Raw genomic sequence first — 25,432 nt, forward strand, 5'->3', positions numbered from 1 at the left:
CATTCAAGAATACACTTGAAAGTCAGAACATTCTTCCAGAGTGTTCATTATTATGATTTGATGCATTTTCTTTATTGATATAAACACTGCTAGAATTTATTACAATTCTGCATTCTTATTCATCTTCTCATTATATCAATCTCGTATAGGTATTTTGTTGCCTTTCAGAAAATAAACACTACAATTCAGAAGCAGACTGATAAGAGAGAGAGAAAGACAGACAGACAGAGAGAGAGAGAGAGAGAGAGAGGGACCGAGACCATAAGCTAGAGCACCAACAGGCCTGAGTGCTGTTGCCCAAAAGATGAATTTACTTTGCTGGTATGCCATCCACTCAAATTATGACATTGAATCCCTTAGTACCTTTATAAGCATTGGGCAATTGGAACTAAAGTAATTTTCACCTTTAAATGGAGTTTATGGAGCAGAAAAAGGAGATGTATAACCAACTAAAAACAGAAGAAACCTCAGAAGGAGAGCTTATGTTACTTTACTCTAGTAGAAGCAGGAGTTTAAGAACTTCTCAGAGAGCTCAGTGGGAAATGCCTTGTAACTGAAGGGGAGGTGCTGGGGCACTAGGAAAGTTGAGAGAAGCTCAGGGTCAGGAGATCAGAGCTGGAGAGTGCTATCCAGTGGACCACAACAAGGAGCTGAGAGAGCCGGAAGGACACAGGCAAGCAGACTTAGGATTCATACCTTAGTAAGAAGGGGAAAGCTATCATCTTAGTGTTAACAGGGAAAAATGTGTTAATAATTTTTAATTTGTATTTTTTTATGGTACAAAAAGTTGAATGGTGGTCAGAGTTGCATCTATCCAGCCAATCTAAGGAGAGGAGAAAAAGAAGGCTAAAAAAGGATCAAGTCATGGAACTCCAAAACCATTAATTTTCTAGAAGAGGGGAAATGAACTATGTATAGAGGATACTAATAAAAGAGATCCATATAGTTTTCAGTATTGAATTAGTATTAAACCTTTTTTAAAATTAAGCACTCACAAATCACCATATGTCACATCACTCATTTTAACAGTAAAGGAGCATAATGCCAATAAGAATGGAACGCACATTTAATTATTAATCACTGTGTAATGTAGTACTGCTTTCACATGTTAACACAAAGCTCCCCAAGGAGGTGTTTTCCTTATGGGAGTTTCAGAGAAGTGGCATGTTCAAAATACACAATAGTATGTATCCTAGAACTCAGGGCTTTTGAATTCCAAATCTGGGCATTTTTTATACATGCCATGAAGGCCTGATAGAGACAAAGGCAAAAAAGATTCAGGAATGATTTTGGTCCAGATTTGGGACTAAAACTAGATGTTTCTCCTTATTTACCTGATAAAGGATGATTAAAACTTCATTGACATAGGCACAGAGAAGCTGAGTGCCGCTTCTAAGTTACATTGTGAAGCATGGGCAAATAATACTCCCTGTGTGCAGATAATGAAAGCAACATGTTATTTTTGCCAAATTCTGTTAAAACCTGAGTTTAGTGAGTCTCACATACAGTATCCACTGGCAAATGAAAGAAAACAACTGGGAACTGTGAGATATACAGACTACACACATGGCTTGATGTGACTCTTAACTCTTTGTCTTAGTGGTAGATGGGATGCAGTATGACCACAGATGTGGCTATATATGTCAGATTTCAATTTCCTTGCTACTGCAAGAATCTGTCACAGGATAAATTCAGTTAAAGTTACCTATATTATCTGTACCCCAAAGTTGAAGAATATCAGATGGATAGTTATATCTAAAAGAACATATCAGATGGATGTTTTTCCCCCACACAATCTACCAATCTGTCACTGGCAGGACTTTTCTCTTTTTTCTAACTTTTATTTTGGTTCAGGGGATACATATGCAGGTTTGTTATATAGGTAAACTCGTGTCATGAGGGTTTGTTGTACAGATTATTTCATCACCCAAGTACTAAGCCTAGTACCCAATAGTTATTTTTTTTGCTCCTCTCCCTCCTCCCACCCTTCACCCTCAGGTTAGCCCCAGTGTCTTTTGTTCCTCTCTTTGTGTCCATATATGCCCATCATTTAGCTCCCACTTATAAGTGAGAACACACGGTATTCGGTTTTCTGTTCCTGTGTTAGTTTGGATAACGGCATAGGGATAACGGCCTTCAGCTCCATCCATGTTCCTGCAAAGGACATGATCTCATTCTTTTTTATGGCTGCATAGTATTCTATGTATATATGTACCACATTTTTTTTATTAGTTTACCACTGATGGACATTTAGGTTGATTCTTTGTCGTGGCTAGTGTGAAAAGTGCTGCAGTGAACATATGTGTGCATGTGTCTTTATACCAGAACAATATATTCCTTTAGACATATACCCAGTAGTGGGATTGCTGGGTCGAATGGTAGTTCTGCTGACAGCTTTTTGAAGAATTGCTTTCTACAACGGTTGAACCAATTCACACTCCCACCAATAGTGTATGAGTTGTCCCTTTCCTCCACAACCTCACCAGCATCTGTGATTTTTTTAAATTGATAATAGCCATTATGACTCATGTGAAATGGTATTTGAATGTAGTTTTGATTTGCATTTCTCTGATAATCAGTGATGTTAAGCTTTTATTCATATGCTTGTGGGCCACATGTATGTCTTCTTTTGAAAAATGTCTGTTCATATCCTTTGCCCACTTTGTAATTGGGGTTATTCATTTTTTCTTATAAATTTGATTATGTTTCTTATAAGTTCAGGATATTAGACCTTTGCCGGGTGCATACTTCGCAATAATTTTCTTCCATTTGATAGGTTGTCTGTTTACTCTGTTGAGAGTTTCTTTTGGTGTGCTTCTGCATAGCAAAGAGCTTCTGCTGTTTAGTTTAGTTAGATCCATTTGCCAATTTTTTGCTCTTGTTGCAGTTGCTTTTGGCATCTTCATGAAATCCTTGCCAGTTCCTATGTCCAGAATGGTATTGCCTAGGTTGTCTTCCAGAGTTTTTATAGCTTTGGTTTTACCTTTAAGGCTTTAATCCATCTTGAGTTTATTTTTATATATGGTGTAAGGAAGGAGTCCAGTTTTAATCTTCACTGCCAGGATTTTTCTTTGAGATTTTAGGATCAGAACAATCTAGAACTGTTTTTAGCATCATGATATCAGGACATATTGAGCATCCCGATCAGTTTCAAGGAGTGACATAAATAATAAAGTACTATAAACTGTATATAATGCCTTTTATTGATAAAGCAGATCCAAGATTATCATCATCTTTTAAATTTTGATGTATTTTTAGGAAGGGGAATGTGGGTGAGTGTCAAATCAAACATTTACCCACCACACTTATATCCGCAAAAAAAATGTATCAGTATCCTCTGTTTTCTACAACAGCATTTATTCTGAACCTGAATTCCTCTTCTATCACTGGATACCTGGGAGGAAAACATGCTAAAAATTTCCAGTCAAATATATCTTAGTTTCTTCCCATTTAAGAGTCTCTTTTAGTTTAAAAGTATTTCTTTAGGGTGAAGATTGAGTTCAGCTCTCTCTCAGAGCAATGTTTTCCTTACCCTGTTCTTTCCCACTGGCCTCTGGCTTAGATAACCCAGGGAAGCATGGTGAGCATGAAGAGGCCACATACCAGGGCCACTGCCAGATGCTGTCTGCAGTAGAGACTTGGCTAGGTGAGGGTATCTACAGCTACAGATGACTAGGGACAGATCCTGTGCTCCCTGGCTCTATGGGAGAGGCCAATAAATACTGAACACACATTCAGAGACCAAACCAGTCCAGGGGTCACAAGCCCCTTGGCCACCATATCCTTTGAAACCTGACAGTCTTGGAAAATATCAGAGATGGAGAAACAATAGGGCATAATAAACATGGAATGTGTGCATACTACCCAATTAACTCTTACATGAAGCTTTTAAACTGTGAGCAGTTCTACTCAGAAGAGACTTACAGACATGCTGATGGGAGAGTGCTTTGAGGATGTGTGCATCACTGTATGGAGAAAGATGCTGGGAAGGACTGAGCTGACCCATGTTTGTTTATCTGGTCTTTCAGAGAAAAGTGAAGCTCTGGGTTCAATTCATGTTAAAATGCTACCTCAGAAAATCTAAACTACTACATTTAGAAAGAATATATTGCTATGGGGCAACACTGACAATGGAATTTTTTTCTCAAACCTCAAATCATTAAGATCTCTAGAATCTCTGTCTTTCCCATTCCAGACCCAGAGTGTGATTATATTACTTTTTGGTTCAACATTAATTTCTTCTGTACTTTTCTGGTCACGAATAACTCTAGAAGAATCATGTAAAAGCCTCTCTTTCTACCAAGGTTTTAGCATTCATGAACCATATTAGCCAGGTTCTTTGAAAAAGGTCTGAATTGTCCTTGAAAGAATAGGCAGTGAGCTAAGCTTTTTTCTAAGAGCATCCAGGTTTTTATTTTTTCCATTGAACCCTAAGATGTAATTGATGAAGCTTAAAATGTTAATACTTTCAGGAGTATTATTTTTATTATTTAACAGTATACAAAGTCAAGCTTTTTAAATACAGTTAATTACTTGGGTTTATAACTAATAGAAAATCACTTAGTTTTAAGGATCAAGCAAAAGATCAAAGGAATATTTCAGGGTCTCTGAGTGTATATAATATTGCACCCCTTTAATCACTCAAATTAAAGTTTGGGAATTGTGCACATAAGTCATTGTTTTTTGACTGGAATAATATACAATGAAAACCTAAATTTCATTATTTTCATGCCTTCTTGATAATTTAAAAATCTTGATCATATATAATGGTCATAAAAATTACTAAAATTACTGTCTTTATCACATAAAAATTACTAAAAGGAACTAAGAAGAAAAAACGAAGTATATTACACCTCTTTTAGACTTGAATATATAAAGGATATGATTGATACCGAGGTTTATAGTCAACTTAGATGTGACCCTGGTGGTCAACAGTAATTGGTAAACATATGAAATGGTCTTAAAACCTCCCCAAAGTTTAAACAGGATGGTTCAGCTCTTATCTTAAGAAAAGGTGAGGGTAGGTATTTATTTAAATGCAAGTAGGCATTAGTTTTCTTTTTGATTAACCTCAGGCAGGAGGATTATATTAGGATATAGTTTAGGATTCTGATGAAGTTGTCATTCACTTTCAGAAAAAATTTTAAAATAACAATAAAAATAAAATTGTGTTTCATGTTTAGTAGATACTTTCTCTGAGTAGGGGTGGAACACTTTCATAAATCCCTATATTTCTAAAGTTAGTATGCTGCAATTGTAGTGCTTTCTCTGTCAAGAATTAGAAAATTGGAAACAGAAGACTAGAAATGCTCATTTTGATTTGAAAAGTCGTTCTAGGAGAGGCACTGACATTTACTGAACATTTCACAGGGACTAGGAAATTTCACACATATTCTTATTCAACCCTTAAAACAATAATATTCCAGAATAACAGTTATTATCCCCATTTTACACATGATGAAATTGAAGCAATCCTCATATAGATTAAGGGACTTGATTAAAGACTCTAAATGGTCAAGCCAGGATTCAAATTGAATTCTTCAAAAAATGTACAGAAAAGGATGCTGATTATAGAATATGTTAGTAATAAATTTTAAGGAAGCATTCCTTAGGCATTGGCATTGATGACACTGGGCGAGGCATTGATGACACTGGGCCCTTAGGAAGGTGTGTTACATTCTGCTTATGGATATTAGATATTCATAAAATTTTTATTATGTTTTTGTGAAAAGGGTAACAAAATTTCAAATATTTTTATATTTGAAAATGTAAAAAGAAACATACATACATATCAGAAAAGAAATAAACCAAAATGCTAATGATTAGTTGTGTTACAATGGTAGATATATTCCTCATTCTTTTTATATTTTCTGTATTTTTAAATGTGACTATGATACGTTTATAAAAATATATAATATGTGTTGATTTCCTTCTATCCCTGACAGCATGAATCTTAAAAAATAATTTGGGAGGCTTAACATTAATTCTCTCTTTGTTAATCAGTTTCTTTTTCATAAGACCGTGCTGATGCTGGCACCTTCTTGGGACATATGAGGAGTAAAGACCCAGCCAGGCTCTGTGCCCATGGAGGGCACAGAGGCAAGTCAAAATATCCACAGCTGCATCTGTAGAATTATTTTCCGCTTACCAAGGATATCATAGTTGCTTCTTTGGGAATGGATAGTACATTCCAATTCTCACCATTTTCATTTTCTAATCTCTACCACTTCATTCTCTTTTAATCACTCTGTGATTGTGTTTGATACAAATGATGGAACACTCAAATTGAAGGGAAGGTGTGCTGTTGGAAGGAAAAGTACAGGATTTCTCTCTGGCATCTATAAAAGGTCTATAGACTGAGATAGGGGAGAGGAGTGAGCAGGAGTATTAGTACTTGCTACAGTGGATTTAGAAGGTCAGTAACTTCACCTGTGCATTCATAATTTATATTTTTCCATGTGTTCTTCACTTACCTTAAAAGAGAATCTAGAGGCTCTAGAGGATCTGGATACTTAGCTCTGGCTATGAAACAGAAATTCTCCACTCCGTTGGTGTCAATAACATGAAAAAAATGTCATGTAGACTTAAGTTGCAGGATGAGAACTGACTAACCAATTCTGATGTCATCTAACCGAAGCTTAATGTTAAACTGGAATTTTTTTTCTTTGAGCTGCCAGCCTTTTGTGTTCAATCACCAGCCTCCATACCTCATTCATTCATTTAACAAATTATTAAATGCCAAGTATTGTTAAATAATGCCAAAGATAGCGTATGTAGAAAATAGACAAGATCCTTTCTGTCATAGAACTCATGCTCCAATGGAAGAAACAGATGATGAATTAGTAATTAAATGATAACATAGCTTTTTGTAACTGTTATAAAAAATTGAACGGTATGACTCATGGTGTGTATATGTGTGCATGTCGTATGTGTGTTAGTGTGTAACTACTTTTGATGGAACGGTCAGGAAAGGCCTCTCGGTCACTCTCAGTGAACAGAGTGAAAAAGGAGGCCTGATGGAAGAGGAAATAGCAAATGCAAAGGCCTTGAAGCTTGATCTAGAAGTTGAATGGCCTGCATACGAGGACAGTGACCTCAGACCAATAGGGTGAGGCCAAGCCGTCCTAAGTTTTAAGGTCTACGGCAAAGAGTTTATACTTATTCTAAGCACAGTGGGACTCCAACAAAGGCATTTAAGCTGAGAGTAACATGATCTGATTTACATTTTAAAGATACCATTCTGGATGCTGTGTGCAGAGGGAATGAATATAAAGGATAAGGATCAAAGCAGTGAGGCAAGTTAGGAAATATTATAATATTGCCGTTGCCTTTAAAGTAGGAGAGAAGTCAGACCAGAATGGTGACATGAAATAATCAATTTTATTTCCTCTACTCCCAGGTGAAGAAGTGAAGAAAGAATGCAGAGGCAACACTAGAGAGGTTTCCTGTGAAGGGAAGCAGAGATATGCTTTGGGAGCAGGAGGGTATGGTAAGGGACTGAGAGACCTTTTTAAAGATGAGAGGTATTAAATCAGGGTCATGCTCGTTATGTTCTAGATCCTAGGGAGATGCGGATAAAAGAAGCAAGAGAGAAAAGTGCTGGGTAAAGACATGAAGATCCTTCTTCTGCTTTATCTATCAGGTTCTTTCCCTCTTTGCCCTGCCTTTGCTAAGCCCAACCTCTTTCTGGTGAGAGTCGGGCATTAGCTAAATTCTTTGTATTAACTTTGTTTAACTTGTTATATCTCCCAGGAATATTTTAGTCCTATTGCATTCATTGCAAAATAAAAAGACCGTTTCCTGTGAAAATAATTTCTGGCATCTGCAAGCACATAGGTTTGTATTTAGAATCTAAGAGTGAAGAGGCAGAGGTAACTCCCTTTGGAGACACTGCTCTGTTCTGAATCTACCTGTCTTACAAAGGCTTCAAGTTCTGAAATAGAAGTGTCTTTCTAGGTTAAGCTTCCCACAGGCACTCTTGTTTTGCCTAAACTCTATTTCAGTCCTGGGCTTCCTCCAGTATTGGAAATTCCTTCTTTTCTCCTTTTGTTCCTCCCAATGTCTTAGAGTCTGCGGGGAATAGAAGGTGGCTAGTAACAGAGTTATAAAAAATATTGGGTTTTACAATGCTCAAAGACAAGCTTATCTGATGATTAGAGTCTGTCTTCCCATACTGATCAGAACAAGGTTGGCTTCATGCTAGTCAGTGTTAAATGTAATGTAGAGTATTGGTTTTCCTTGCAGTATCAGTCTCCTTCTTGTTCCACCGCACCATGTCCAATGCTTGTTGCTGCCCTCACCTCTAAACTGTTTCCCACTTTGTGCCGTGATCCTTTCCATTCTCTTCTTCATTGAGCCTAAACTCACACTGAACAATCTTGGAAAAGAGCATTTGAGACAGAGTACTGTCAAGTGCCAAGTGAAAAGACCCAAAAGTGGAAACTATCCTGGCTTCCTGGAAGATGATCAGTGAGCCAGGGTAGAAGAAGAGAAAGAATACTAGGAGAAATCAGCACAATGGACAGGGCCAGGGCATTATTAGCATTTGTCTGAAGCTGCTTCTCTCCTACTTCTCCATCTCAGCAAGTGTCAATTTTATTCTTCCTGTTTCTCAGATCAAAAAACTTGCAGTCACCCTTTATACTTCTTTTTCTCTTATATCCCATAGCCAGTCCATCTTCAAATACTGATGGCTCTTCTTTAAAAAACATCCATCCATGTCTCACTCCCTTCAACACTACCACCTGGGCCCAAACCTTCATCATCTCTCACCTGGATAACTGCCATAGCCTCTTCTTGGATCTCTCTGCTTTTACTTGTCCCATTATTCTCACCCATATAAGAGTCAGAGAATCCTTTTAAAATTTAACTAAGATCATATCACTCTTCTCTCAAAATCCTTCAATTGTGTCTAATCTCTTTTATACTAAAATGTAAAGTTCTTACCATGGGCAGCATGACTTTTCATGACCCAGCTTCTGATTGTGAAGAGCCTCTGTCATCATCTACTGCTTTCTTTCCACGCCACTTTGCTCTGGCTAAACTGGCCTCCTCACTCTCAGTTGTTCCAAGCCCCACACATAGCTGAGGGCCTTTGCATTTACTCTTTTTCTGTCTGAAACTTTTCTCCTACAGATCCAAGTGGATATTTCCTGTTACTGTATCGGAGATAGCTTCTCTAACCATCCATCACAGATAGTACCCTTCATCACTCAAGCTTCCTTACCTTGGTTTTGTTTTCTTTTGCTTTTCTGCATTGTACTTACCAACTATGGACCTTTTATATATTTACTTATTCTTTTTCTGTCTTTATTAAAACATAAACTTCTTAGGGTGGGAAGTTTACCTATTTTGTTTACTGCTGTATCCTCATGCCCAGAGTAGCATCTATACATAGTGGGTGCTTAAAACTGTTTGTGAAATAAATGGATAAAATCAATTGAATACAGATGCATACAAATCAGTAGATTGGTTGATGAGAAGATAATCTTTGAAATTTTTTATAACTTCTCAGTGAATTAAAAGCAAAGTCATGAGATGAGAATAAAGGGAGGAAAGACTATTAGAATTTGGAGGAGGGAAGGTGTAAAATGTTCTTTTGCAGAGTGAGAAAGCTGAGGACTCTTAAGAGTTGGGGTCACAAATTAGAAATAGGACCAGCCACCATAGCTGTGCATTTTCTTTCAGTCACTTCATTTCAGGCATAGACATGGATTAAATAAGGGAAGAGTAGCGTTTAAACAAATTAAAGGTTTTCCTGGCAAATACAACTGAAGGAGACAAGGGCAAAGAAGTTGGAGATATGCATAAGCAGAACAAGGCTTATACTAGTGGACATAGAACCTAAGCCAAGTAGGAGCTGTAAAGATAGGTCGTAGAAATCAGAGAGTGTAGTGTTTGAAATCAAGATTTGTGATGTGGTCGAGTTTATGGTAACAAGAAGGCCTGAGAAGTTGTCATGGAAATGAGTTGCTAAGTAAGAATTGAGGAAGTGGTAAAAGAACTGAGAGGCAAGAATGTTGAATGAACCATGCATGTGAAAGTTGAAGTTGTTAAGAATGATTATGGGGAATAATGGTTGAGATGGAGACATACATGCTAAAATGTTCAGTATAGGAGTGTGTTCGTGAAAGGGAGATGGGAAGATGACTACAATGAGGAGGAGTTGCAGGATGTATTTGCTGATGGAAGACATTTCAAAGGAGCTGGGATTTTGGAGGAAGAGGAAGAGAGATGATTTGGGCATAGCAATGAGGAGCAAGAAGGATATCTATCCTATTTCCAGGCCTTGGGGTACATTTCCTACTGGACCAAAAACAAGCTACTCCTTGGGAACACTGAAAAATGTGAGACAGTCATGAGATGCCCAGGTTTATGGTGGAACAAGGGGATGAAGATAAATAATCAGACTTGGTTACAATTCTGTATTTATTGGAAGTACCAGCCTCATATAGGAAAACCTCAATTTTTTTATGTGTCCTACATTTGATTTTGGGGTGTTCAAACTGAAGTTCTTAGCTTTCAAATTCTTGTAGACCAAAACTGTCATTCTTGAATTTAACAAAATTCCAGTTGTCAAGATTTTTCACCAAGCATGTTAGTGCCAACATGTACTTGTTGAATGTCAAAAAATAGGATGCTAAATTAAGCAGAAGTTATGCATAGGGAATCATTGGGAAAGCATAAAGACATTTGGTTGCTTATTTATTTATCCATTAATGACTTATATTCTGCTTGTTTCCATAAAGGATTTGAAGAGCACAATTATGTACTTTGCATCATGTCTCTGGACATCATTCGTATCAAAAATAAGCCAAAGAAGCCAAAGACAGAATACAGAGACAAAACAAGATTTATAGTCTTAATCTCTGCAGGGAAAATAAGATAAGGCTGAGCATTTTATGTTGAAATGCTACTTTACTTGCCTGAATGATTAAGAACAAAAAGAGCAGCAGTCTCTAGTTGCACAGGTCACCCCAGTTTTCCAAGAGTATTTGAACTTCCAAAGTCTGGATATAGGCCGCATCTAAGATAGCCAAGTGGTCCAGTTTATTCACCCCCTCTCTCCATTTGTAATTACCACAAAGCAGAAACTGGTTTTCCCTTTTTTCCTTTAAGCCATCATTGCTTTCTTCTTCATATGTTTTTAATTATTTCTGTTTTCCTCATCAACCATGTTGGTCCTAGCACAAGAATGTATTTGCTGCATATCTTAGTGAAGGATCTGTATTTCATCAATCCCATTCCAGGGGTGGAGCCTTTTTCTCTGGTGTTACTCTAGAATTATACCTCTTATCTACTTTCTCCCCTGCCATGGGGACAGACAGGAAAATTGGGATTTTTTTTTCAGTTTTAAGAAACCTTGAGTGTTGTGGAGTGTTGAAACTATAAAAATCTGTATAATTTCTTTTATTAAATTTTAATTTTTTTCTGTGTATAATCTTCAGAAAGTATATCAAAGACCATTAGAACACTTAGGGCAGTTTAAGTAGAGGAGCTAGGACAAGGCATTACAGAAAAACGTCATGTGCCCAATTCATTTGATGGTTATCTACTTCATATTAGTAACAAGAGCAATGACAAATAAATGGAGACAAGGTTCTTTCTGATGAGCAATAACACATCATAAATTAGAGAAGCAAGACTATGAGTCCACTGCTGTCAATTTAGTTTACCTGGTGCCTTAGTTCATTTTCTATTGCTATAAACAGAATACCAAAGACTAGATAATAAACAGAAATGTATTTGACTCATAGTTCTGGAAGGTAGGGTCATCTCATGGTGGATGGGCAGGATCCTGAAGCAAGTCTTGTGTCACAGAGAGAAATAGAACTGAACTTATCCTTTCATCAAGAGCCACTCCCATCATAACTGTCTCACTCCCAGGATGATGGCAATAAATCACTCATGAGAGCAAGTACTTCATGACTTAATCATCTCCTAAAGGCTCTACCTCTTAATACTGATACAATGGCAACTAAGTTTCCAACACATGAACTTTTGGGGAATGCATTCAAATCATAGCACCTAGTAACAGATAAAGACTCTAGAATGCACTATGATTGGACAAAACTCTGATGGGCTGCCTCATATTTTTTTCCGCCTACTTGCTACCCGAGCCAGGGGAAGTGAATGACCTTTAGCTATTTCATGCAGATAGGTCAACCAAGCATATGCCTGAAATTTCTGGCTGTTATAGCTACTTTTGGGTTTGAATGAGAGATGACATTTCCTGTGGAGGAATATACCATCACAAATGACTGCCAGCGAGACCCCATATACTTCCCAGAAATCATGGAAAAGTTAACCCATGGGCCAAATTTCAGCAATGGGAAACAAAGGAAATTCCTGAGTAGGTAAATTCCCCCTTCTTCCTCCTTCCCATGGACTTCTTCAAGGAGTAGTAGCCTGGTACAACGTCTCTGAAGAAGTACCATGTGCCCATGGGATGCAGCTGCCCATATGACCTGCTGTATGTCTTTATAACTCATTAGGATGTTTGGTGCTGACTGCATTGTGTCTCTGACCTTTCTGCATTTCCCTTTTTTGTCATTCTCACTGCGTTGGATTTCCCAAATAAAGCACAGAATGTTGATCCATGCCTCAAGTGTTTTTTCCTAGGGAACTTGGGTTAATTAGCCCAAGTTAAGATTTTAGTAAAATACATATTTATTGTAAATTGTTAGTAAGGAAAAACCGCTATTCTTGAAGGTATTTTGTAGATACTAAAGGTAAGTTTTAGGATTTCATTGTTGTTGTCATGAATGGTTTCTTAAAACCATCTGTTGATGCTTCTCAAGATGCTAATTATGGTCACACTTGGAAGCTAATTTCAAGTGGCAATAATGACTGTTCAGATAGCTGCCCATTGACTTTTGTGGTTTGCTTGACAGTTATTTTCTAGGAAAATATTATTCATTCTGAGTGGTAATGTGAGAGCTCTCCAGGAATTTGGAAAGGGAATTTAGAAGTGCAAGGAAAACACCAACTTCTGTAATGAGAAGAATATTGGAAAGGTTGAGAGGAGATGGCTATCAAGACCTGCACTTGTGTGACCTCCAAGACATGATACCTTTAAAGAAAACTGCCCCTGAGAGTATGGCTATTTAAGAAGCTCTCAGACTTCTTTACAAAAAGCAACAAATAGATGGCCCTCAGCTTATCCTTCTGGAAAGGATTTCCTGGCTTCAGTATGGTCTTATCCTTGGCTTCTTAGCTATATAGCTGTCCATTTCCATTTTGTTCAAAATTGCCCTCTGCTGGTTTCCTTGGTCATCATTACTTTAACTCGTAATACAGCTTTTGTTGCTTAGTTCACTCTCTTTGGATTGACGGTGTTTTAGCCTTACTTTTCTCCATGTTCCTGCTTCAGAGATTTTTATTTGCTTCACCCTTCTCAGCCTCCACCAAACTATGCCCTGCACAACATTCACCCTGGGCCCCAGCATTCAGAGAAGCAGAAATGAGACTGTATTGACGTTTTTCCTTCATTTAAATTATTTTTACTAGAAGTTTTTTCTTCTTTTTATTCTATTTTCAAATGTATAATTTTTTGGAGTAGTGATTTTCAAAGTTTTGGCTTTAGGAGCCCTTTCTACTCACAAAATAATAATTATTATTATTTTAATATTATATTATTATTTATTAATAGTATATTTATTATTGAGACAGGGTCTCATTCTGTTGCCCAGACTGGAGTACAGTGGCACAATCTGAGCTCACTGCAAACTCCACCTCCTGGGTTCTTTCTGCCTCAGCCTCCTGAGTGTCTGGGATTACAGGCATGTGTTGCCATGCCATGCCATGCCATGCTAATTTTGTATTTTTAATAGAGACAGGGTTTCGCCATGTTGGCCAGGCTTGTCTCAAACTCCTGGCTCCAAGTGATACACCCACCTTGGCTTCCCAAAGTTCTGGGATTACAGGCGTGAGCCACCACACCCAGATACACAAAATTATTGAGAATTCAAAATAGCTATGCATATTTGCTGTATGAGAGACTAAAATGGATATTTTTAAAATTTACCAGTTAATTTTTAAATTGCAATAAACCCATTATATTTTAACATAAATAACAAAATGTCTATACTTTTCAAAATAAAAAATATTTAGTGAGAAGAGTAGCATTATTTTGCAAATCTCTTTACTATCTGATCTAATCGAACACAGCTTGATTCTCATAAAGTTTTGCATTCAATTGTTGCCGTTTGTTGTTTCGTTTGAAGTATGGTCATTCCTCAGTATCCATGTGAGATTGGTTCCAGGACCCCTGCAGATACCAAAATTCACAGATGTTTAAGTCCCTTAAACTATAAAATGGCATAGTATTTGCATATCATTTATGAACGTGCTCTAATATTCTTTAAATAATCTCTAGATTATTTCTAACACCTAATATGTAAATGCTATGTAAACAGTTGTTATACTGTCTTTTTATGTGAATATTTTAATTGTTATGTTATTTTTTATTGTTGTTGGGATTTGTTTCCCAAATATTTTCCATCCATGGTTAGTTGAATTGAAGATGCTGAACCCACAGATATGGAGGGCTGACTGTATGTGGAAACAGTCTGACCTTATTCACATACGCAACTGGAAAAGGGAGAACCCTACATATACCCTGAAAGGGTCCCAAGAACCTGGAGTCACCCTGAGACCATATTTTAAATTGAGAAATGATGATATAGAGTATCATGGGAAAATAATAACCTTTTTAAAAAATGTTTTTATAGAAAAATTAATTCTGAATTAAAAGCAAATGATTTTAACAGAAGTTTGCTAGCCCAGACTTTTTGCAATCTGGCCTGTTCTGAGTATTTTTTGAGTTTAGATTATTGAACTTTAGATCATTTAACTCTCAAAGAACTAAAAAGAAATAGCATTTTATGTAATATGCCCTATACAACATGGTAATAGGTAAATTTGTTCAGAATGCGTATTTGTATTAGAAAATATTTGTTTAATATAAATATATAATGTGAAAAAATTAAAGGATTCTACTATCTCATTTTACATTGATCAGAAATATCTGAAAAATGGCGGGGGTGGGAGTGGAAGAAACCTATATTACAAAAACTCAAATATATTGTGAGAAAAATAAATTCTAGTATAACAGTCTTAATTGAGGAACACTTGTGTCCTTAAAATTTTCTTTAAAGCATTGTGCAATAGTGACAAATACATTTATTTGGTATTAGCAAGGAAATCCTTGTTGACCTGAAGAGAAGATGGTGATCCCAGCACTTTGGGAGGCCGGCATGGGTGGATCACAAGGTCAAGAGATAGAGACCATCCTGGCCAACATGGTGAAACCCCGTCTCTATTAAAAATACAAAAATTTCCTGGGCGTGGTGGTGCATGACTGTAGTCCCAACTACTCAGGAGGCTGAGGCAGGAGAATCGCTTGAACTTGGGAGGCGGAGGTTGCAGTGAGCCGAGATCACGCCATTGCACTCTAGCCTGGCAATAGATCGAGAATCCATCTTAAAAAAAAATCTGTATCCGTATGTTGTAATAGCATCTGCAGAAACTGAAATAGAAGATGACAATGCCATCTGACTGTTCTAGTAACGCCTCTCTTTTTCAAATATCTTTCATTCGTCATTTGGTATAAGTGTTTGTCTCTTGCTAGATAATTTTTACAAAATGTATTTTTTCACTAAATGAAAAAACTTTTAGAGTCTTGTGCTGCCATTCTACTAACTCCTGGACCATGCTGTCTATACCCCATGACTAGGCTGCCTATACCCACTGACTGGCTATCAGCAACCCACATCTTACACTACTTCCATGTACCTGGTGCACATTCTAGCAAAACATTCTCCATTTTGTATTAGCAACAGTGTGATTTTTTTAAAGGACTGGTAATGTCAAAAGTCTTTTAGAATAAGCCCACTGTTTGAATATTGGCAGCAGTTGACTCAGAAAAGCTGTCTTCCACTGAAAAATGGAACTTTTAAAACAAAATTCATTTGTAACTTGCATTCTTCCATCTTTCACTATCTTCTGTTAACATTGTGTAGATCAGTTACATCTCCCAAATTAGATTGTAATCTTACTTTAGGAAGGACCATATTTCATTTGTTTTTTCCTGTGACCCAATTATTTAACATGGGGCTGAGTGCATAAAACCTATTTTAGACCTACCCTTACTGTGTACTGTACATTCATTACATAGAAACTAGATAAATTACTCAGACATTCTAAAATTTCCAGTAAAATAAAACACACTTTTTGGTTTTTAAATTTTATCTATTTAATATTCTCTGATTTAGAAGTTTTGACAATATAGTGGAAGTTATGATTCTCTTCTGCCTCACAAAGCACATAGATGTTAGTAAATTATTTATCTCAGTTTCTATTCCAACCATTCATATTGGCTAGAGCCATCATTTTCTTAGACTTCTTTACTTTCCTTCAAATTATATCACCAGTGACATCAAAACAATTGACAAGATTGCTGCCCAGAAGTAGAGAAAACAGCAGAATTGAGGTACAAAACTAGGCAGCCTGCTAGGTTTTTCACCAGTTAAGTGATTGCTCCTACATCAGCTTTCAGTATGGATTCAAAAGAGTTTCTAGGCAAAATTCTAAATGCTATTTGGTAGGGCCCATTTGGGTTACTGGTAGGTGGTCAAAACTTTGAATATGAAATAAACTGATGGCAAGAGTTCTTATGAATGAATAATTATGTTATTGATTGATTAGTCTGGGACATGGAAGAAACTGAGAGAGTAATACTTCAGGATCTTAGGTAAATGTAAAATGAAGGGAGCAACTACTACAAGCAAGCAATAAGGGAGTCCTCAGTGTCTGACAACATTCATTCTTTGAGGGAACCAAGCCTCCCATCTCCCTCAACCATGGTCAAAGGAGGGCACTTATGACCCATTCTTGGCCTTGTCATGGTTACATGTCTCCTACATCCAGGAATAGGCATGTAAATCAAGCAAAGCTAATGAGAATACCATTTGAGATTAGATAGATGTTGAGAGACGGCATCTCTCTTATCTTAGAAATACAGACTTGGAGCTTCTGTGGCCATGTTTCATGCCATTTGGAAAGGAGAGATATAGACAGAGACACAAACATGCACAGGGGAGAGAGAGGTTATTTGAATCAGAACCTCTTAATTTGGTTATGTCTGCAGATAGATCTACTCTGACATCCCAGTTACATGTGCCAATAAATTACCATTTGGGACTTATTATGTGAGTTTGAGCTGAGTGTTTGTTACTTGCAACTGAAAGAGCTTTGGTCAATACATAGTCTGAATCATGCAGAGTAGCTATGTTTAGTGTCCGTGGAAGACTGCTGAAACGGCCTCCAAAGTTCTTGGGTTAGAGAGCACCGAATGTATCAAGATGTGTGTCTTCCTTTACTCCTTTGCTTCTAAAGCGCCAGAACCTATCAATTTGATGTACAGTCACTTGTTAGGTTATTTCTTACCAACTTGCTTTTCTCTATTCACAATGAGTCTTCCCTCTTATGTAATGGCCTCATATTAACTGTCAGATATTAAAATGTACAGATCATATATTCATTCCCTCCTCTAAGAATTTATAGCTGATGTTGCATTTTTATGTGAGATGTTTATAAATATTTTAAGAAGTATGCTGGGTTGCACAGACTGGCATCCAAACAACAAAAGTAAAATACATTTTTGTTTTGTAGTATTGCAAATTGATTTTAATAGTTTGACTTTCTTTAGCAAGAATATATTAAAACATTCTGAGCCTCTTGATTGCCTGTATGAATAACCGAAACTTTTATTGCAGTTTAAGAGGCCTTACCATGACTATATGGCTATTTAATGTTTTATTGTATATATGGGTGAAATAAACTCTTGAGGAATCTCTCACTGGGCTGGGAACTCCTTAAGATCTCCTTGTAAACATTTTTTCATCTCATAAAAACTGAAGGCATTTATAAATGGTGACTGCTTTCTTTAAATGAGGTACTCTAGTGTCTGGCAAAATTGTATTTGCCAGAAAAAAGAAATGTGAAATATATGTATATGTTGCAACCAAGAAAAAGAACATAAAATGTTTGAAAAATTCTTTTGAGTATTCATTCCTTTTTTATTTTTAAAGATTGCATGCTTGTTGGTTACTGTTTTCATTAAAGAATGAATATTAAATAACTGGATGTTGTTCATCATCATCTTGAAAGTTGTGATTGGTTATCACCATTGACATGCACTTGGATTTCTCCTGAGGCCAACCTTTTCTTCCTCAGGAGAAGTAACTGAAAGGGGAGAACCCATTTCCCATTTGAAGCAGTCTCTTGGATATGCCTACAGAGTTTGGCTGTGAATTGCACATAAACTTCTTCATTTCTAAAACCATGTAAACTCTTGCTACTTCAAAGGTTCAGGACAGCTCAAATGGCAGAAACCATAGTAAGAGTTCAGGTATTATAGCTATCAATTGTTTTGATAAATTTTGTTGGAGAGGAAGACATTAAAACCTTTATGTCTACTATATAACTTTTAGAGCCCTGAAATGCCAGTTTATTGTGATTAAAGAAGTCAGTCATTGGGCTAGAGAGAATATCCCTAATTTTGGAATATCCTGAACTAAACTGCCATTGTCCCAAACGTAGAGACCAAGTGGTGAACTAACTAGGATTCTTTCATGGCAAGCAACAAAAACTAACTCTGGATAACTTAAGCAGAAAAAGGAAATGTAGTGGCTCATATAATTAAAAGTTCAAAGGGCAAACCAGCATAACTGAATCTAGGGGGTTAAATTATATCAACAGTCCTCTTGCTTCGTAACTCAGCAATGTTTTTTTTCCCTCTGTTGGCCTCATTTTAATAAAGTAGTCTCCATATGGTATCAAAACTGTTCACTATTAGAAGCAGACTGTATCCTCTTTTGCTCTCATAATTTCAGAGAAAGATGGAATACCTGTTTCTTTATTTGTTTGAGCAAAATTTTTGGAGAGGCTTCTGACTGGGATGACTTGGGTCAGGTGAATATTCCTGACCCTAACACAATGGCCAGGGAACAGGATACTCTCGTTGGGTAGGTTGGGTTTTGTGCTACATCTGTGTGAGAAGGACAAGTGAAGTGATTGACAGCTCCATTGGGGTTTAGACAGACTTCCATGTAAGAAAGGAAGACAAAGAAGAAGGATAGGTTGAGATGAACTTGGGCGTTAGTTGTGACAGTGATGACTTTTGATAGGAAAGTGGGGAAGATGCCGTGTAAGGAGTCTGACAAGTTGTGATCCGTACTAGTTCTTGGCTCTGTCTTATGTTGGAAGCAGAGAGAAAGGATGTGCAGCTGAAAAAGAAAGAGAGGAAGGAGACACACACACAAAAGCTAAGGAATTAGGCTCTGCCAATTTCCTGATTCACCCAGGTAGTTATTGCTGTTTCTATTTCTCTGCTACAATGAAGGGGGAGTTTCTTTCAGTTTATCTCTTTTATTTTGCCTTTTAGGTGGACAAAAAAATCGTAAGAACTGAGATAGGAGTTCTTCTTCGCCTCTCACATCCAAACATTGTAAGTGGTTTTTAACCTACTATTTGAAATGATTTCCAGAGCTAGAGAAAGGGACCTTTGTCCTTCACTGTCAATGCTGATAATGGAAAGGGGATTCTCCCACCAGTGATAGCTACCATGTACTAGCTCTTTTCCTCATCTCATCACATTTTCAATCCTTTGGCTGAATAAGTCTTACAAGTAATACCTCTGAAAAAGTTCCAAAATAGATTAGCAATATACACCATCTTTATTTTCATGCATAAAAGGATAAAAATCAAAGAGTTTTGTTTTGCTCTAAAAACACTGGCTTTTTCCTTCTTTAGTGTGCCTATCTTATTAATTTTCCATTACTGAAAAAGCCTGTGAAGAAAATACATTGCTCTCCAAAGTCATTTCAGTCTGCTTTGAGAGAGGATTGCTTCAAGAACAATGTGAAGATGCAAATAAATGATGTGCTTGAATGCAGAAAATAAAATGTTCTCAGAAGTTCTGCTTCAGGCTTTGTCCAGACAGCCTCTGAGGCAAAGATCTAGTAAAAAGCTTTCTTGAACTGATGAAGTAAAAAAGAACAAAATCATTTTCCAGGTCGTAAGTTGTTTTTATGAATTAAGCCATCTACTTCAAAAAAGCATTTTTGCCCATTTCTCTGAGGAAGTTGTGACGTCCAAGGGGATGGCCTGCAATGCTTAGGTTCAAGGCAAAGTGCTTAAAATTTAATGTATGAGTTAGGGAAGCATTCAGCTATAAGTAGCAGAAAACTTGAATAGGATGATTTAAACAAATATTTTCCATATGTTGCAAGCAACAAAAATCAGGCAGTTTTCTGGCTCAGCTCCTCAGTGCTGCCATCCAGATACCATCCTTGGTTCTGCCATCCTCAGTGCGTTGACTTTCATCCTCACGCTTTTCCCTCCTGGGCCTAACATGGCTGTTCCATAATTTTTGCAAGTCATCACGTCTATATTCAAAATAGGAAAAAGATGGAAGGATCTCAGCTGAGATCCTTCTCATGAGAAGAGTAAAAACTTTCTCAGAAACTGTGGCAGCAAAAGTCTCTTCAAATTTTGTTGGCTGGAGCTAGTCACAAGATTACCCTTAACTGCATGGAGGCTGTGAAATTAGTGGCTGAGACCATTCATAATCTACAGTGTGGGGCTAGACACCATCTCTGAACAAATCAGAGTTCTCTTCATATTAAAGTAGGGAGAAAAGGGTTTTGGGTAAGCAGTTAATAAAATCTCCCATACTCCATCACCACTTTTACATTATCCATCTCTTCTCTCCAAAGATAAGTCAATGTAGAATTTTCCTCAAGTGTAGGATAGTCCTGGTTACTAGATTCTCGTATATATGGAGAAAAATATCTAAAACTGGATTATCTGAATGTGATGAAAACGGTGGTATGCTCAATCAACTCACTGTCACCACTACTTTTCTGAGGATTCCTTCACCCACTGACACCTTTTTAGATATTGATTGATATATCCTTTACATATAGGCAGATTTTAAGCTGGTCCTACCCTGCTTCAGACCCCTAGTTTTAAGTTCCTAATTCCCAGAAGAAATAGGCATTTTGTACTTCCAGCCACCATGATGCCTCAAATGGTTTAGGAAGTTGTGTTGTTTTTGTTTTTGATTTTTGAACAATTCAGAAATTGGGATGTTTCAGAAAAGTTAGAAAGTGTTTCGAAGGCAGATATTTTTCAACTGCCAAAAGGAAAAATGTAAGCATGTTATAGGAACTTTGAAAAAAATGAGGTAACTGATGAAATCAATAACGCAGAAAGAGAGTGAGAAATAGCTAGCTGATACAAGAATGAGGAAACTTTATTAACAGTGATCCAACGTATTACTACTGCAGAATGTTGTTTTAGCCATAGTGTTAGCTATTTCCAAGAAAGATGGAATAAGAAATTTGTGATATTCTTTTTTTATATCTTTCCGTAGATAAAACTTAAAGAGATATTTGAAACCCCTACAGAAATCAGTCTGGTCCTAGAACTCGTCACAGGAGGAGAACTGTTTGATAGGTGAGTTGGTTCTGGAAATATAACCACAGAAAGGTTTGCTTTTGGCCACCAAAAAGTAATCTAAAGGACATTTCTCCTGAAACTTTTTATAATGACAGATTATACTTGTTGATAAATTCTACTAAAAAAAGTCTTAAGAAGAATGTTGAAGGAAGGTGGGTAGTGGTAAGATGCAGGTACATGAAAACTTGAGATATTTAGTGAGTAAAAAGGGGAACACTATAATATCTACTTACCTTTGCAAAGAGTTACCTCCTCAATAGAAAGATAGAATGTCTAAAATCAAATTTAAACTAAATAGTAAGATTTATGAGACTATCTTAAGAAAATATTTGATGAAAATTATAGAAAATTAAACATGTACTCTAAGTGTCCTCTGGTTATGATACAAAAGCTTATAAAACTCAATAATCTTCAAATGATTATTTTTAAGCTTACTTTCTTTAGAAGTCTGTGTAAAGAGTTCCACGTTGCAAAGTAAACATGCTCTGTTATAGCCAATTATTGCCAACTTTGGTTTCCTGTTCATATGTTCATCTTTCAAAGCAGAGGAGTGAGAATGGAGGGGGATGGGAGTGGGGATGGGAGTGTGCTGGAAATCTGGCAGAGCGTAATATATGCAAACTATTTGTACAAGACACGCAAACTTTATGTTTCCATAGTTGTTGCAGCTTACCCACCCTCTTAGGAGAATTCTGTATCTGTCCTGATGGGCTCTTGAGAGCCTTTTGCTGTGTTCATCAGGTAATCAAAAAAGAATGGAATTTAAAGAAGACAAAGAGACTAAGTAGGCATATTTAGAAATGGTAAGAAGCCATGCGTGAATGGAGAAGTTTTTTTTAAAAAATGGGGCAAGAGACAGGTAGAATGTAGTTTAGGGGGAAGACAGAAGAGACCGAGGGAACCACTGATGTAGCCTGAGTGCCTGGCTCACAGCAAGTGCTCCATAAATATTTGCTGAATGAATGAATGAACAACTGCTGCAATGAATGGGCTCTGAGGAGAAACATATCTAAAGGGGATTACTTTTGAATGTGTTGGGAGAGGAACACTCCTTCACTTTTGCCAGGGTCTGAATGTGTGCCCCCCAAATTCATTTGCCAAAAGCCTGATCCCTAAGATAATGGTATTAGGAGATGGGATCTTTGGGAGGTTATTAGGTCATAAAGGTGGAGCCCTCCAGAATGAGATCAGTGCCCTTATAAAAGAGGCCCTAGAGAGCTGCCATCCCCCTTTTACTATGTAAGGACACAGCGAGAAGGTGCCCTATGAGGAGGCGGGCCCTCACCAGACACAAAATCTCCTGGTGGTTTGATCTTGGACTATCCAGCCTCCAGACCTGTGAGAAATAAATGTTTGATATGTATAAGACACACAGGTTATATTATTTTTAAATAGCAGCTCAAATGAACTAAGACACCTTCCTTCCCACACCTACTCCACCCAGTTAAATTTGCTGCCTCTTCAAGAGCTTTCAAAAGTATTCATATTGTTTTTCAAAGGTTCTGTCTCTTTTCAACATTACACAGTGAAAATTTGGATCTTTAGGTGAGAAGGAGCAAAAGGCCTAGCTTCATTGCAACTATATATGTATGTGTAACAGATACACATCTGAATTTTGTTCATATATATGTTGAAACTTCCTTAGAGCAGGTTCAACATGATAACATTTTGACTGTTTTCACATTTTAAGAATAATAAGTCAGCTGAAGGAAGTGAGCATCAGTAGCCTAAAGTCATACAGTTCTGGTGGCAGTTGTTTTTTTGAAAGACTCACAGTTGTGAATCCTGACTCTACAACTGAAAGATAACTAACTAACCTAGAATAATTTACTTAACTTCTCTGAACCTCAGAACAAATTTGAAGTGGTTTTATGTTGCTAATAAAGCTTAGATGGCTCTGATCCACTATGAAGATATTCTTGTTCACATATTTCCATGTCCTCAAGCAAGACTCTCCTGGACTAGCTAATTTGGATTTTGCCACAATATATCTATAATGGCTCCTTTTTCAATACCTCTTTAGCTGACTCTTTTTCATGGATGTATTTCTTATTTAGGTACATTAATAGAGTCAGTTTATAGTCAGATCCTGCTGACTTTGGAGCTATGAGCTCTCTCTAAGGAGACCTTCCTTATTTCTCTGCTAATTATGGTCTATGAGAGAACTCTCATGTTTTTAAATTATAAATAATTGCAGGGCAGGAATGCCACACTGAAGCAATAATCTACTAATAGTATTTGCTATTTACTTACCTACTTCTATTGGTTTGAGTTAATTGGGAATCAAGGGTTTCTCCTTCTCTTCTTCCCAACCTTTCTTCCATGAAAGAATTTGGGATGAAATTTAATTCAGCTATAGCTAAAAATGAAACAACTAAATGCTATTGATGAATTTCATTTGGAGAGATAAATGGATGAAATATTCATATTTAACAGAAAACATCTGAAGAATGGCAGCCAGCCAGTAAAGCACTCAACTCTTAGTGGTTTTAAAAGATAGACTCTTTTCCTTTGCATGGTGTGGTCCATAACATTGACCTAGCTGATACGAACTTGGGTTTCTCCATTAAGTTACTTAATTCTGCAGTTATCTTTAAATTTTATCAAGCTGAAAAAACATTCTGCATTATTATCCAATGTATTGATTTCTTTCTTGATAGTTAAAAAGTAATATGGACTGTATTTTGTACTTAGGTCAAAACAAATTTATTTAATTGTGATGATAAGAATTCATTCCTGGTCTAATGATGACTCTAATAGTATGTAATGAATGAACTAGGGGAGTAATTGCTGAAGAGATAATCATATGAGTCAATTATACTCAAAAAGGTTGTATTTAATTAGCAAAAAATCTATTCTATAATACTTATAAAAATTAAACATAGTCAAAATCCAAGTAGAATCTGCTATTTTATGTAGAATTTAAATAGTAAATTACATAGGACAATTTATTAGAAATTTTGGAATAAAATTCATGATTTGTTGTGCCCAAGAAAAATCTAAAACATAAATAAATTTGCACAATTATGACATCATGAGAAGAAGAAAGCTCCCATGAAGTTTCTGTTTAATCGTTCTCAGTTTGGTCTCAACTCTTAAAATCTCAACATCATTTTCATTGAATTATTGAAATGGACAATGAAATTATTGAAATTTCATTGAGTTTTGCTTTAAGAGCAAATTTCAAAGTTTTTTTCCTCAAAAATGATTGTATTTTAAGACAACAAATTTAGCAATATCCTTACAGTCTTCTAATTAAATCCAAAGTATTTTTTCTTGATTTTTGTCAGATAACTCCAGTATCTAAGTATAGTTTTGAATTTTTTAAAATTGTCATGGGTTGTTTTCTGTTTTCTTTTTCTCTTTTGTTTCATCAATTTTTCCTAAAGAATTTTATTTTTATTTAACTTTTAAGTTCAGGGGTACATTTACAGGTTTGTTACATAGGTAAATGTGTGTCATGGGGATTTGTTGTACAGATTGTTTCATCACCCAAGTATTAAACCTAGTATCCACTAATCCATTAGTTATTGTTTCCTGATCCCCTCCATCCTCCCAATTTCCACCCTTCAAAAGGCCCCAGTGTGTGTTTCCCTTCTGTGTGTCCATGTGTTCTCATCATTTAGCTCCCACTTGTAAGAGAGAACATGCGGTATTTGGTTTTCTGTTCTTGTATTAGTTTCCTAAGGATAATGGCCTCCAGTTCCTTCTCCATCCCTGCAAAGGACATGATCCATTTCTTGTAGTTTTTTGCTTGCCTGATTAGGCTTGTTCCAATGTCAAACATTATGTATAAAAGGTTTTAGAATTTGAGGCCTGGAATGCTGTTACCTTCCAAAAAAGCAGATTTTATTTTGTTGTGGCAGGCATTTAAGGTTAAGAAACAGATCATTTTACTATAATTGGA

The 25,432-nt window shown here is 36.6% G+C and overlaps 1 protein-coding gene across 2 annotated transcripts in view; it reads left to right on the forward strand.

The window, feature by feature from the left end:
• CAMK4 (calcium/calmodulin dependent protein kinase IV) overlaps positions 1–25,432 on the forward strand; it is a 255,035-nt gene that overhangs the window by 126,319 nt on the left and 103,284 nt on the right. Inside the window, exons 3-4 of one of the 2 annotated variants that reach the window (XM_028849644.2) lie at positions 19,448–19,510; positions 21,440–21,522. The exons of the other annotated variant lie outside the window; for it this stretch is intronic. Coding sequence (XP_028705477.1) covers positions 19,448–19,510; positions 21,440–21,522 — 146 coding nt within the window. The remainder of the gene's footprint in view (positions 1–19,447; positions 19,511–21,439; positions 21,523–25,432) is intronic. 2 annotated transcript variants of the gene reach the window in all.

Source organism: Macaca mulatta, chromosome 6 (assembly GCF_049350105.2).
Source record: "Macaca mulatta isolate MMU2019108-1 chromosome 6, T2T-MMU8v2.0, whole genome shotgun sequence".
Classification (NCBI taxonomy): domain Eukaryota; kingdom Metazoa; phylum Chordata; class Mammalia; order Primates; family Cercopithecidae; genus Macaca; species Macaca mulatta.